Genomic DNA, 15,587 nt, shown 5'->3' with positions numbered 1-15,587 from the left:
TTCAGTCTAGGCAGAGGAGGCAGGAGGCACTGGGGTGGGCTAGTCGCCTGGGCTGGGGATGCCTGGGCAGATGTGGAAGCGGCTGGAAAGGTGGCACTGTACTTGGGTTGCTGGCGCTGCGCTGTTCCTAGGAGACGGAGGAGCAGCAAGCCTGTGGGGGAGGGGGAGCAAGTGGGTTGCTGCTTTTAGCAGCTGAAAGGGCTGCAGGGAGCTCTGGGTAAGACATTTTCTGCTGCTGCTGCTTCTGCGGTAGAAGCTGCCGCGAGTAAGTCAGAGGAAGGAGGATCAAGAGGGGAGGAGGCTTCATTTGCAGCCATGCTGAATCACTGTTGCTGATCAGATCTCCTGCTGGTTGGCTGGGAGAAACGAGAACAGGGCTAGGATCCTCCAGTGCATGCACAGCTCAGCGGCTGCCACCCTGGCTGGGCCTCACACAATGGACGGTGAAAGGTATGTTATGTATAAGTGTGTGCGTGCACGCACGCGCGGGCGTGCGCGCGCCTGAGTGTGTACGTGTGTGTGTGTGTGTGTGTGTGTGTGTGTGTGTGTTTGTGTGCGCTCGCGGTACAGCCACCAGCTTTGCGTTGGCATTGGTTAGACAGGGTTGGAAGACCTGGTCACTGATGGATCCCAGCGGGCAGCAGAGTCAGAGCAGGAAAGCCCCTTTCCCCAGAGATCTGGCTTCCACAGAGGTGGCTCTGGGTTTGCTGGGCAGCGGAGTACCCTGAAAGAAGGGACTTCTTGGCTGGTGTTCAGGAATAGTTTCAGCATGGGCTGAATCAGGCTGTTTCAAGGAGGCGTTTCCCTTTCCTGGCTGCTTTCCCGGGGTGGTTTTTCTTGGGTGGGGGGTTTTTGGTATCATAGCAGGTCTGGCCTGACATAGAGTGCTTGCATTTTCACTCTGAAGTGCTCAAGTTGTCAACACGCATGCCAAGCTGATGTCTTTCCTTACAGTGTGTGTGTGTGTGTGTGTGTGTGTGTGTGTGTGTGTGTGTACCTGTATACACACACAAGTTCAAGTGAGAAGGACAGAAATCCATTCAGGTGACACTTGCTCTGAACTGACTTCCATTTGCATTGAAAAGTTTACAAATTATACTGGAAGTTATATTCTTTAGAGAAACTCTTGCTCCTTCTGTCAGGGGTTTCTTTATGAAATAGAAGTTAACAGATGGGAATTTAAGTATTTGTGTTGAGCTGGATCTAACTAGCGAGGGATTGTTTCCTGGCAGGCACATGCATTTTAATAAATTTTAAGCTGTTATCTGAGGATCTGATTCTTTCATCGTGAAGGTGCTCAGTGTGGTGCAGGGGCGGGTCATTCCTCTGTGTGCTAAAACGTCCCCTCTTCATTCTGTGGGTCTGTGGCTGGTAGAGAACAAGGCTTGCCATTTTCCTTGAGGTGAGAAGACTGCAAGAGCGGTCAGGCCATGGCAGTGGACAGCCGAGGAGGGAGGGCTGCTGCTCTGAGTTGCCAGTTTGATTCAGATGGTAACCAGCTGGTTAAATGATAACAGGTTCCACTAAGTCAACACTGGAGAGCACCTCAGTACACTTTCTTTTGCATGGATTGTCCCAAATCTTGCCCCATCTCATGGGGCAGAATGATGTCATTAAACATCTCTAGACCCCATTAGAACTGGCATGATTGTTTGGTGTCCTCTTGTCTGAAGAGGCCCCCAGGGATTGTGTTTCTTGATGTGACTCCCAGGAAGAGATTGGGACATTTTAGACTGAGTGTGGTGCTGGTACAGCCTCTCCTTGAGTGCCCTTTGCAACAGGAGCTTAGTGTTGGACTCTGTGTGGCCACTGGCCGACAGAGCATCTGAAAGCCTGCTTCCTTGGGACAGAGGTGCACAGTGTCCCCACCTTCTCTTATTGGTCTGGTAGCCAACAGAGGGCAGCAGTGATGTGAATGGAGGTTTAGAGATTCTTGATTTGCTTACATATTGGGGCTGAAAGGTCCATTTCAAACTAGCAGCAGCAGATCAAAGTACTGCTTCCCAAGCATTTTGGGGTACTTATTGTGTTCTCAGTTTTGTGTTCAGAAATGTAATGAGTCCTTGCCCCCAGGAGCTCTCTTGTTCTTCAACACTCTGGTGCCTCTCAACTGGGATGGCTGATGTCTTTGGCATTACAACACCTAGTTTTCACACATGTTCTTTTAGTTTTTCCTATCAAAGGCAGAGAAATCTAAACCTTGCCGCTTCCAGTGTTCACCAGGTCACCAAGCTCACTACCTTTTGTTCCCACTCCAAGACCAGCTTACCCTGCCAGGCATTCAAGTTTTGTGAAATCTGGCTCCAGTCTCCATTCCCAGTGCTCACCCATATACCGCTACCAAGAGATCTGTGGGTCCCTTTTGTGATCACCCATCCTGTACAGTACTCCATCCAGTCTCAGATCCTTAGCTTCCAGAGTTTGTTTTTGCCTGGAATGCCTTTTGCTTCTACTTTTCCAAAAGTTATTCATCTATCAAGGCTGTTTTAAAATTCCACTTTGTCTTGGAAACCTAAGCTTTTCTGGTTCTGGCAGATGTTCTTCCTAATTCCAATTCCATAGTTGGGTACTGAATAATAGGCCCACCCACAAGATGTTTCTATGCTTTTGTTTCCTGTAAGTCCCCAAACTGGGAGATAGGTCCTCAAGGGCAAGGATGCTGCCTATATCTCTGAATATTCCACATTAAGTAGTGTGGCTGTACACATAGTAGGCATTAGATAATTATTTGCTGATTAGCTGATAACTTTTGTGGGAAGCTCTGATAACTAAAAAGGAAGCTCATGAGAGAGGTGATTGAAACCTTTGGCCAATAGGTTCATCCTTGGATATCAGCCTTATTATCTCAGCACGGGTAATTGACCCCATGGAATGCTTTGAGGTGGGGGCAGAAGAGGGGGAAGTAGCCTTGTTTCACAAGTTCCCTGGGAAACTCAGGGCCAGAGAAGCTGAGTGACTGGCCTAGGATCACATGTCAGACCTCTGGGGACTGGAGGGATCCTGAGTCTGGTTCTTCCACACTGAACCCGCTGAAGCTTAATTGGGGCTGTTTTTAAGCATTAAAAATGTTCAGCCTAGAGATTTCTAATGAACAATTTTCTTTCTTTGTCATAAGGGTACGAAAATCATGGGCTTTGGAGTAACACAGAGCTTGCAGTAAATCTGTTTCATAAACTGTATGACCTTGAGTGTGTCACATTTTTTCAGCATTAATTTTTCTTTTCAGTGTAGAGGGACAGTTTCCATATCTCACAGAGTTGTTGTGAAGATCGAAGGAGGCAATTTAGTAAGTTTTTCAGGCACAGCGTGAGTACTCAGTAAATGGTAGTTGCTGTTATTGTTGGTGTTCATCTATTGCCCTGTTGTACTCCATGGTTTGTGCTTGGATAGTACCCAGGGCTTATTTTAGGGCCTTCCTATATTCATAATCCAAAGAAGATTTTGTGGGACTGTTCCCATGAGAAAATTAGAGAGATCTTATCAGGTCATCATCTCCCATCCACCTAAACTTGTCTCCTCACAGTAAGATACCACACAAGGGCGTGGCACTTCCTCTTGTAGGATTCACCAGCACCTACCTTTGTCCTCCTTTTTATAGACACCCTGAGGCATCTGGATGCTTTAGTGGTTTGGAACCATGAACTGGATACTCCTTTGTTCAGGCCAAAATCTTAAGAAGAAACTGAATTTACACTCACCTTTGCAGTATCCCCTAAGCACTCTAGCTCTCTACAGGACCTTCTGATGCCAAGTTTCCCATCTCCCTCTGTGAAGAATCATTGTGCCTTGATCAGTCAGAGGAAGATGACTTCGTCTTCTGTTTTGCATAGGAAAAGGGTCTCCAGCTCTCAGCCACTACAGTGATAAATTGTGTGTGTGTGTGTATAGAGCAGATAGACATCGAAAATGACAGTAGCTCTGGCTACTGGGACTTAAGTTCTGGAAATCAGCCTTTTGGATGGATTACAATAAATTCCCAACTTATATGAGGAACCTAGAATGGTCAAATTCATAGAGGCAGAAAGTGGAATGGTGGTTGCCAGGGGCTGGGGAGAGAGAAAAATGGGGAGTTATTGCTTAATAGGCATGGAGTTTCAACTTGGGGAAATGAAAAAGTTCTGGAAGTGCATGGTTGCGCAAGAACATAAATGTACATAAAGCCTCTGAATTACAGTCTTAAAGATGGTTAAAATGGTAAATTTCAAGTTACATATATTTTACCACAGTTACAAAAATTTACAGGCAAAGTCTCTGGCATATCCACAAGAATTGCAGAGAACCACAACTTTTGGAAGAAACATCACAAAAAGGGGAAGTTGGTTGTCCATTTTTCTTAAAATTGTGGTGGTTTTCTTCATCAGAAGCATCGGGATGCCCGTGATTGTGAGGGGCATTGTGTGCCCAGCAGTGTGCTGTGAACTTGTGTGAGCAGTCCTCAGAGGGAGAATGGCTCGTCCTTATGGAGGAGAGCCTGGAACTCCAAGAATTTATCTTTCCATTCTTGATCAGGAACAGATAGAGCATATTTTTTGAAAGAACATGACATATACAGCCAATGCTCTCCAAATGCTGAGTTTTGCAGTGCCAGGTGTAACACTGGCAAGACCTAGGGAAGAGCAAATGTTCAGTGTCCTAGCCTTTCTCTTTTCCTCTCAGCCCTCTCCCACCCCTAGAAGGCATGGGTGGAAACTTCTGTAGAAATTTTTCGGCATCACTGCTTCCTGAAGCATATGTGCATTTCAACCATGATAAATGAAACCAAATTTTCCATTTTGGAAATACCTTTTGGTGAAGCAAGGTTTTCAGCTGCAAGAAAACAAAGTCAGTTGAAAGAAACTTCTTGATTTCCCCACACCCAGATTTGGGTTTTTAGGCTTCTGCTTCTTGTTACGTTTTAGATTGTTAAGACACATCCAGACAAGAACATTTTGGGGTAAGTTTTCTAAAGCAAGTGTTTTATTTGATGAAATTTGCCATTGACCTAATTTTTTTCAAATTCTGGATAAACCCTAAAACTAGGTTAGACTTAAAAAAGCATTAATGCACTATGTAAAAAATAACTTGAACATGTTTTGTTCTTAGATATTTTTTTCCCTATCAAATAAGTTCAATGGTTGTCAAGTTAGAAATCTGTAACTTTTTATAATTTAAAAGGATTTTCAGACTCTCGGCCCAACTTTCCTGGACTTTTCTTTTTAACTTGTGAAAGTCTATTGTAACCTCTATCAAAACCACACACATGGAAGAGCTCAGCTCTCCTAGTCAAACCAAATAGAAGCTTAGCTTCCAAAAATGCCACATAATGAGGCTGTGTTTTCTTTTAGCCTTTCTCTCTCCTTGTCTCATTCTATCTGTCTGAACTCAAGCGTTTCTCTTACGTTTTACATTTTTTATGCAGCCCGCTTAAGAGATTTCCCCCTTGGTTTTGAAGGAAGCTATCTGTGAATTGGACTCTTAGGAATGTGATTAGTAACATACCTGTTCTTGAGCTTGTTTATGAAGGAGCACATTATAAGAATGGCAGCAGCTGCTGGCCAGCTTTGATGCATCATGACGGGCTTGTGTGGAAATTCTAAGTTCCGTATAATTAATAATATCAACTCCCGTACGTAATGCAGTTCCCCACAATCAGTGGAGTGAAACAGTGCTATGTCACAGGTCCTAGGAGATTCAGTCTTTTTCATTTAGCCTGGTTTGGCCATACCATGAAGAACCTCAGAGAGTGGATCATAAGGAGCTCCCATTGGCCGATGGGCTGTGGACATTATCCCAAGTCAGTGGACATTGCTATTAATAGCATAGGCCCTGGAGTCAGACCTGGGTTTGAGTGTCAGTTCTCTACTTAGTAGTTCTGTGGGACTTTTGGACAAGTTTTATCTCAGTGCCTCGGGAGATAATACCTCATAGGGTTGTTCTGAAGATAAAATGAGATGGTAGAGGTAAAGTAAGCTTTCAGTAAATGTTAACTGTTACTGTTACCCAGGAACTGTAGCTTACTGATACATATCTTCTCTGTGTCCATGTGTCCCGTTGCAGGGAATCAGCTGATGTTGTGAACTGAGGTGGCACTGTGAAAGTGCAGGAGAATATGGAGCTCTATAGCAGCCTGTGTGTAGGGGGTGTTTCTTGATGACAGGACTGCACCATCACACCCTGAATCCTGCAGCCTGGGTATCTTCAAGTGCCAGGTCCTTCATTCATCCAGATGCAGAAATCTAAATTTGGTCATTTTGGCCTTGAACTTTAGGATTGAGAAATAAGCTAGATCTGCAGTTTGCCCAGAGCCTGGTAGGTTCTGAAATCCTCTCTTGTCAGTTTCCTTTGCTGCCCAGACTTGGAGAAGTGGAGTCATTATGATGAACTCATCATGACTGAGGTACAGCAGTCAGAGTGTCACTTTATTAATTTGTGATGAACAGTATTACTGGCACAATGTTCCTGAGAGCCTGCTACCACTTTCTTGCTTCCTGAAGGAGAACCATGGGGGAGGCCAACTTCATCAAGAGGCTCCATTGCGAGCTGGGGACTGAGTTAGGGCATTTGAGTGTTTATAGGTTTCAAGTTCCACAACAGGGATCTGACCTGAGACTGAACCAAATGATTGTCTGATGATTAAATCATGTCTTTCATAGATAGTGTTGGATGAGCTGGACCAAGGGCTTTCTCAGTCTGATTCTTTTTTTTCAATTTCCCTTTCTAAAGGACATTTTTGTTGAAGGATTTTAATGCATTCGGCATAGTCTTAACTCTGACTCAGAGTTGTGCTGCCCTCTTTAGGTGACTTTGACTCTCTTTATTCTGTCTCATCTATAGCCTGACCATAACGTGCTTGGGCTCTGTGTGTGTGGTCCACGCTGCCTGAACTTTATTTGCATCTCTTGAAGACTTGTAGTGGGGATGCAGTCTTTAACCCTCAGCAGCGTTTCTTAGACTCCCGTTTCCTCTCCTCCCCATTCTCTCATACCCTGGATGCTCTGGAGCTCCTCGTTTGGCACATCCCCCAAACACTTCTGCACAATTGGATGCTCAGAGGTTTTTATGTCTCCTGCTTTGCTGACATGCCTTCTACTGTCCTTTCCTTTCCATTTATTGCCTGGATTTTCCTTAGTGATGGAAAGAGCCTGAGAACTGACACAGTAAGCGGCAACCCTTCTTGCTTTCTTCCTTCTACTCTAGTTGTGTCTGGCTTTCTCTTCTCCACCCGCCTCCACATCCTCCTGATACTGTATCACCAATGCAGGGGACTAGACTGGCTAAGAATGCCCCTCCCCTCCCCCCAGTACCTCCTATGGGGAGGAGGGTGGGGGAAGTTGAGAGCGATAAAGCTATAATTATTTTAATGAGGGGATGTGAGGAAAGATGGAATAATTGACCGTTATACCTCATTTACTTATCCATCCATTCAGTTACTCAGTAATCATTTATTGAGCACTTGTCATGTGCCAGAGGCTAAGACTATAGAGGGAAATAAGGCACCATCCTGGTTCTGATGGAGCTCAAAATCTAGGGTGGGCAGTGGTGTGCAAGAGCCAGCACTCACCCACTTGCTGGAGCTGCTTGTTAAATTTTTAAGAATTTTGTGAGTTATTAAATACAGCCCTTATTAAAAATTAAATTATGTAACTTACTAATAAATTATATTAAAAACAAGTGTAGTACATACTCATCACTTTCTAATTACTTTGCTAATATCTATGCCCTTTAGATTATGTCTATTATACTTGTGTAGTGGAAGTACTATATGGTGGTATAATGTACATCTCTTCCCAACTCCATGTGTTCAGTGAGATCCCATTGGTGGCTTGAAATCTGCCATGGTGGAGGTATTTACACCAAGGAAATTGGCAAATGTTACAAATCAGGGCTCCCTTCTTTGTAACCAGCTGTTACACATTTACCAGCACACACTCTGCGGGGGAGAGAAGAAGTAAGAGGAGACAGAGAAGTAAGAGGTCACTACAGTATAATACAGAGGGAAGTACAGAGTACTGCAGGAACACAGAAGAGGGGAAGTTAGTCCAGGGTAGTGGAGGATGATAGAGAAGGCTTTCAGCAAGAAGTCTGAAGCGCTGGTGGGAATGAGCTAGACATAGGGGACAGTGGGTGGGGATAGGGCAAAAAAGCCTGGTTTATTAAGGCAATTGTGAGTATTTTAGTACCTCAGTAACAAGAAGTCTTCAGGACAACGATGAGATTATGCAGGGCCAGGATGGGTCTCTGAGGCTTATTCTGGATGCAGTGAGGAACCAGTGAGAGGTTTCACATAGAACGTGGCATGCGCACAATGACATTCTGTAAAGATCATTCTGGAGTCTGTGAGGAAGTTACTGTAGTAGCCCAGGTGAGAGATCTTGATGGCCTGGACTGAAGTCGTGGTAGCAGTGACCGTGAGAAGGGAATGGGGTGGAGAGATAGTAAAGGACCTAGGATTGATGGGACTTGTGGTTATATGTGAAGTGAGAGAGAGAGAGGGAGGGAAGAAGATATCAAGGATGATATCCCAGTTTCTTGGATAGGTGAGTGGGTAGTTGGTTATACCTCTGGGATCGAGAATATAGATAGAAGAGTAGGCTTGAGGGAGGGTGGGGAGCATAAGTTGAGTATAAGTTACTGTGAATATCTAAGTAGGGGAGTCGATTCAGACACTGGATATGCGGCTCTGGACTTTAGAGGAGAGGGGAGGGTGGGAGAAAAGGCTGTGGGAGGTGGCGTGCCATGAAGAGGGCCTGATGTTTAGAGTTTATGTATTTTTATGTATAACTTCTATAATTAATAGTTTGTGTGTATTGAGTTGTAGTTTAACTCTGAAGACCAGCTCTACTTTCATTTTTTTAAATTGTTGGGTTGGGGGCAGTGGTTGGGGCAGACCATCCCTTTCTGCTGTGCTCTCTACCACTGTGGGGACAGTGAGAGGTCTTCAGATCAGAGTTCATTGATGAGAACGATGTAATGAAGACCTGCTGTGGGCATGGCCCTATGCTGGGAAGGCTAGGCCATATGAGAGTCCTTGGACACACAGTCCTTGCTCACCAGGAATGTCGAATCTAGCATGAGGGGGCTGGGTGGCTAAATATGTGCTATGAAAAGGTACTCAAACACAGGTCAGTGTCCTATGTGCCAACTGAGTTACAGGCCAGAAATACTACAGTGGTTTAGGGAAGGCAGAGATCACTTAGGACTGAAGTATTCAAAGGGCTTCATAGAGGAGGCAAAACTTAACTCACTGGACCATTCTGGAAGTCTGGAAAGTGCAAAGTCCAACACAACAAGGGAGAGCAAGCTTTCCAGTTACTAGTCACAGTGGAGGTTGTTGTCAGTGCTTCCAAAATGGCTCTGTTTGGTCTACATCTCTTCCATATATGTAAAATAGAACTAATAATTTCTGTCCCCTGGGCTTTTATGAGCTCTAATCTTATTAGTTCTCTGTCAGAAACCTTCAGTTGTTCCTGATCAGTACTAGATTATATTTTCTCTAACTGTCTTTTAAGTCTCTCTACAGTTTGAAGACAACATTTGTAATGTATATTTGTGCAGTGTTTTACAGTTTCTAAATTTACTCCAGGAATGCAAGTATAGTGTAGTATTAGAAAATATATGTCATATACGACATTGAAAGATTAAAGGGAAAAATACGTATGATCATCTCATTAGATTCACGAAAACATTTGATAAAATTCAGTTTAACTTTATGATTAAAAAATAAAACACAAGGGAGTTTTCTTAATTTGATAAAGGCCATCTGCAGAAATCCTAAAATTAACACACAGTGAGGAAACACTACAAACATCTTTTTTAAAAGCAGGAAGATGACAGGAATATTCATTAGCACACTTTATGTTCAACATTCTGTGATATATGACTAAAGGTGGCATAACAGGTGAGTGGGAAAAAGAAGTATTCAATAAATGGAACTTAAAGGAAAAAATTAGATCCATTTAATATAGTGACATAAAAATCAACATCAGATAAAATAAGGGCTTAAATATCAAAAGCAAAAATGTTAAACCTTTGGTATAAAATAGAAATTTATATCTGTCTGGCATGGAGTAGGGAAGGACACTAACTACAAAAGAAATTATACTTGTGGGATTTTTTTTTTTTTTTTTGCGGTACGCGGGCCTCTCACTGTTGTGGCCTTTCCCGTTGCGGAGCACAGGCTCCGGACGCGCAGGCCCAGCGGCCATGGCTCACGGGCCCAGCCGCTCCACGGCATGCGGGATCTTCCCGGACTGGGGCACGAACCCGTGTCCCCCGCATCGGCAGGTGGACTCTCAACCACTGCGCCACCAGGGAAGCCCAACTTGTGGGATTTTTAATATGAAGTTTTTTATCTTTACTGGGTTCTCCCCTTCCTTGATAACATTCTCTGTTTTGAGATTTTCTTCACCTTTTTAAACACATGATTCTAATCATCTGTCTTGATATTTATCATACTGTGCTCAGCTAACTTCTTTGCACCCTGAATGCAGGCAGTCCCCAAGTTCAGAGGTCTGTAGCTTACATTTTCATGCTGAAGTGAAAGTGGGAAGGAAGCCAGAAGAGGCATCTGTCCTGGTCAGACAAGCTGTGGGTCTGGCATGCTGGTTATATTGGAATGTTCTAGTGGTTACCAATCCCAGTGTGAAATTGAGAGAGACTCTCAGGTCTCTGGAACTTTTTCTTAACCATAGCAACGCCTATCTTGAGCCAGTTTGCAAGACTAGGTGGTAGCATCAGCGGAGGTCCACTAGGGGAAGGCAAAGGAAGCTACTCTCAGTGTCTTAGAGTTGGAGTGAACTGTGGGTCCCCAAATCTACACAAGTGGAGAAGGTTCTGTTTTTCTACTAGCAAAGCAGAGCTTAACCTGGTCCAAAGAGACCTAACTCCAATGTCCTGGACTTGACTTGGAGCTGAATAGTTTTACCAGTTTGGGGAGAAGGTCCTTTCCTTGCTCATTTTTTGGATTCTTCTTTCGCACCCACCATCAAGTTGAGACTTGTTGCTCAGGAGTGATTGGGCATCTAGCTGGCATCCCATAGGAATTTGAGTGTTTTGTCTTTGGTATAGAGGGCTTTGAGATTATGGGTGGCTCTTGCTAGTCACCACCTGCTCATTTAGGCCACATAGCTAGTCTTTATATAACAATTACAATCCCTTGGCTTTCTATGGGATTATGGTTTCGCCAAAGCTTTCACTCTTGTGCCACTGTTCTCCACGCTGTAGCCAATGTGATCTTTCTAAAGCACAAATGTGTTCACCCACTTCCTGCTCCACTTCTTTGCTTAAAACTCTGATGGCTTCTCATTGTTTTAGAATGAAATCCAAACTCCTTAGCTTTGTTTATGACACTTAAAAGACTGCTCAGTCTTCTAGGCTTTTCTCTTGATACTCTTCTTTAGTTTTACTGAACTTCCAGTGCTTTGAACATACTTGACTCCTTTTCTCTGGGTCTTTGTTCATATTGTTTCCTCTGCTGTTTCCCATCGTCCTTTTTACCTGGCTAATTCCTGCTCTGCCTTAAGACTTCTGTTTTTCCTCAGCTTCTAGTAAGTTTTTCCTTAACCTGCCAGCACTGGGATAGTTGCCTATCCTTTGTGCTTCTGAGAAATGTTTTCCTGGCTTTCTCTGTCACTGAACTCTAAGCTTTGTGAAAGCAAGGTCTGTGATTTCCTTATTGTTGTGTTTCTCTTGAATTTAAACACAGTGCTTGGCACATAGTAAACTCCTTTAAATGTTCGTTGAATGAACCAACATCCCTGTGAAGTGAGTGGTATAGTGCTTAATCTCTCCTCACCCCCTACCCTTTTAGGGATGGAGAGATGGAGGATAAGGACCTCCCACAAAGTTACACCTGTGTTTAATGGAAGAAGCTGAGCTCGGATCTGAGGGGTACATTTTCTGAGGGGTGCATTTTGCACTGGAAGATCCTGAAGAAATTCCTGACCCAGTGATTTCTTTCCCTGCTGGGTCTGTGGTGAAGAGAACAGGCTGACAGAGATGCCCCTGGTGGGTGGGCAAATGCATGGGTTTGTGGCAGTTGGATGAACGAGTTTACCAACATGTGATCCTCTCTTTCCCTTCCCACTCCCTTCCTGTTCACAGCATCAAGCTGAGCTCCCAGCCCCCAATACAGGCTGGGGATGACGAAAAGAACCAGAGGACGATTACTGTCAACCCTGCCCACATGGGGAAGGCGTTCAAGGTTATGAATGAACTGCGGAGGTACTTTTCCTATTTTGCTCGTGCCCTTTTGGAAGGAACTTGCCGGGTGAGCGTCATCAGGGACTGAGAACAGAGGCCAGAACACCACCAACTAGTGAAGTCTGACTCTTCCTCACCCACACTTCTCACTTGGCTTTCCCTTTCAAACTCTGACAGAGACAGAATGGCTTCCTCAAATTTCTCTCTTTCCTTTGTATTTATTTAACACGTATTGTTTCAGTGCTTAATCACTGGGGGAAAAAATCCATTATGGTTACAGCAGTTCTGTTCACAAACTTGATTTCCAACTGAACCAGCTGCATGAAGGCCAGTAATAGAATGATTGCAACACCTACACACAATTGCAGATTAAAGATTGTGGATGCCAGGCTTTCTTTGGGCCTCCCTCTCTCATGCTTTGGCCTGAACTTTTGTCTTTGTCAAGACAACCACGTGAATGGAAGAATACCTAGCTTCTAAAATGCAGTTTAACTCTATAAAGAAAGAAATGAAATGCAGAAGCACTCATCCTCACTGAGCTAAACAGTGAGGGGTGTGCAGGCTATTTGTAAGACCAATGTGCATGTTTGCTGAGCTTTTTTGCAAGACAGGTTCAGGGCACTGAACATGTTTTTCTGTACGAAGGCTGTGCATACAATCTCTTCTTTATCAGAGAGCTCAGAAGCTTCCTTTGCCCATGGCATTATTTGTTATCTTTTTTATTGAAATACAATAAATTATTGATTTACAATGTTGTGATAGTTTCAGGTGTACAGCAAAGTGATTCAGTTATATATATATATTCTTTTTCAGATTCTTTTCCATTATAGATTATTACAAGATATTGAATATAGTTCCATGTGCTGTACAGTAAATCTTGTTTATCTATTTTATATATAGTAGTATGTATCTGTTAATCCCAAACTCCTAATTTGTTTCTCCCCCACCCTTTGCCCTTTGGTAAACATAAGTTTGTTTTCTATGTGTGTGAGTCTATTTCTCTTTTGTAAATAAGTTCATGTGGATCATTAGTTTAGAGTCCACATATAAGTGATATCATGTGATATTTATCTTTCTCTGTCTGACTTACTTCACTTAGTATGATAATCTCTAGGTCCATCCATGTTGCTGCAAATGGCATTATTTCATTCTTTTTTATGGTTGAATAGTATTCCGTTTATATACATATATATATGTAAAAAACGATGGTGTATATATATATCTATATCTATATCATATATATATATGGTATATATATACCATATCTTCTTTATCCCTGCATCTGTCAATGGACATTTAGGTTGCTTCCATATCTTGGCTATTGTAAATAGTGCTGCAATGAACATTGGGGTGCATGTATCTTTTTGAATTAGAGTTTTCCTCTTTTCCAGATATATGCCCAGGAGTGGGATTGCTGGATCATATGGTAGCTCTATTTTTATTTTTTTAAGGAAATTTCTTACTGTTCTCCATAGTGGCTGCACCAGTTTACGTTCCCACCAACAGTGTAGGAGGGTTCCCTTTTCTTCACACCCTCTCCAGCATTTATTATTTGTAGATTATTTGATGATGGCCATTTTGACTGGTGTGAGGTGATGCCTCATTGTAGTTTTGATTTGCATTTCTCTAATAATTAGTGATGTTGAGCATCTTTTCATGTTTCTGTTGTGCCCATGCCATTATTTACCGCATATTTCATCCTATTGTGAGTTGTAACTGTTTATACCCTCTTTGTAGTTCATGCGCTCCCTGAGGGCAGGGGCAACTTCTGAATCATTTTAATCTCTAGCACCTTGTACTTCATAGGAGCTTTGAGTTATCCACCAAAGATGCCCAGATATACTGGCTAGGCTCTGGGATGCGTGGGTGGGGGTACAAGGTAAAAAATGATAATAAGTCAATGAAAATGGTCTTTCTACAGTGCAACTAGGTGTTATGAAGGAAAACTGCATCAGGTGCCTGCCAGGTGGTAGGTATGCAATAATTGTTAGTTTCTTAAAGGGTGTCGTGAAAGCAAGCATGTCAAACCGCAACTTTGGAGGACACTTCCTAAAAGGGAAGGTGCTTGAGCTAAATTCTGAAGAACAGGTAAGAGTTAGAGAAATGAAAAGTGGTAAGGTTAGGGGGAAGTCTTCCAGCCAGAGAAAATGGCATGAGCAAAAGCACATATAGCTGATGATGTGTGTTTTGGGTAGAGGCTTAAACTACTTGTAAACAAAAATTCTATATTCATTTACTCATTTCTCCTTTCTGCAAGGCCTAGTCTTTGGCATTAAAAACCAAGTTAAATTAAATTTGTCTTATGCCCTACTGATCAAGAATTTTTAAATTATTTTATTTTTGGCTGCATTGGGTCTTCGTTGCTGTGCACAGGCTTTCTCTAGTTGTGGCAAGCGGGGGCTGCTCTTCGTTGTGGTGCACGGGCTTCTCCTTGCGGTGGCTTCTCTTGTTGCGGAGGACAGGCTCTAGAGCACAGGCTCAGTAGTTGTGGCGCACGAGCTTAGTTCCTGTGCGGCATGTGGGATCTTCCCGGACCAGGGCTCGAACCTGTGTCCTCTGCATTGGCAGGCAGATTCTTAACCATTGTGCAACCAGGGAAGCCTTACTGATCAATTTTTATTAGGCTTCCTGCCAGATTTCCTAGAAGTTCCATCCATAGTTGTTTTAGGCAGTGGGCAGTGCTAACATTCAATCCTAATTCTCTTTTGTCACTAAAGAATTTGTGTTGTGTTCCCTAGACACTGTTGAAGTTCCTCATTTAGTTCCCTTGAGTATGGCTTGTGTGCTTTGTCTGATTTAAGACTTCAGGTCTCCAAATAAACAACCTAACTTTACACCTCGAGGAAATAGAAAAAGAAGTTCAATCTAAGCTCAACTTTAGCAGAAGGAAAGAAATAATAAAGATTAGATAAAATGAAATAGAGACTAGACAGACAATAGGAAAAAAATCAATGAAACTAAGAGCTGTTTCTTTGAAAAGATAAACAAAATTGACAAATCTTTAGCTAAACTAACCAAGATAAAAAGAGAGAGGACTCACAATTATAAATGAAAAAGGAGACGTTACAACTGTTATCACAGAAAGACTAATCATTACAAGAGGCCACTATGAAGAATTATATACCAACAAATTGGATAACCTAGAAGAAATGGATAAATTCCTTGAAACATATAAACTATGAAGACTGGATCAAGAAGTAGAAAATCTGAACAAACCAGTAATGATTAAGGAGATTGGATTGGTAATCAAAAATCTCTCAACAAAGAAAAGCATGACCAGATGGTTTCACTGGTGAATTCTACCAAACTTTCAAAGAATAATTAACACTAGTCCTTCTCATACTCTTACCAAAACTTGAGGAGGAGGGAATAATCCCAAACTCATTACCAGCATTACCCTGATACCA

The 15,587-nt window shown here is 42.9% G+C and overlaps 1 protein-coding gene across 1 annotated transcript in view; it reads left to right on the top strand.

The window, feature by feature from the left end:
- Nucleotides 1-302: 302 nt before the first annotated feature.
- KLHL3 (kelch like family member 3) overlaps nucleotides 303-15,587 on the top strand; it is a 109,096-nt gene continuing 93,811 nt past the window's right edge. The window contains exons 1-2 of the mRNA XM_024752458.1: nucleotides 303-450; nucleotides 12,082-12,201. Coding sequence (XP_024608226.1) covers nucleotides 395-450; nucleotides 12,082-12,201 — 176 coding nt within the window. The 5' untranslated portion in view covers nucleotides 303-394. The remainder of the gene's footprint in view (nucleotides 451-12,081; nucleotides 12,202-15,587) is intronic.

The sequence above is a fragment of the Neophocaena asiaeorientalis genome, unplaced genomic scaffold (assembly GCF_003031525.2).
Source record: "Neophocaena asiaeorientalis asiaeorientalis breed wild unplaced genomic scaffold, Neophocaena_asiaeorientalis_V1.1 scaffold204, whole genome shotgun sequence".
NCBI lineage: Eukaryota > Metazoa > Chordata > Mammalia > Artiodactyla > Phocoenidae > Neophocaena > Neophocaena asiaeorientalis.
The sequence above is the reverse complement of the archived record's forward strand: the minus strand, read 5'-3'. Positions and strand labels throughout refer to the sequence as shown.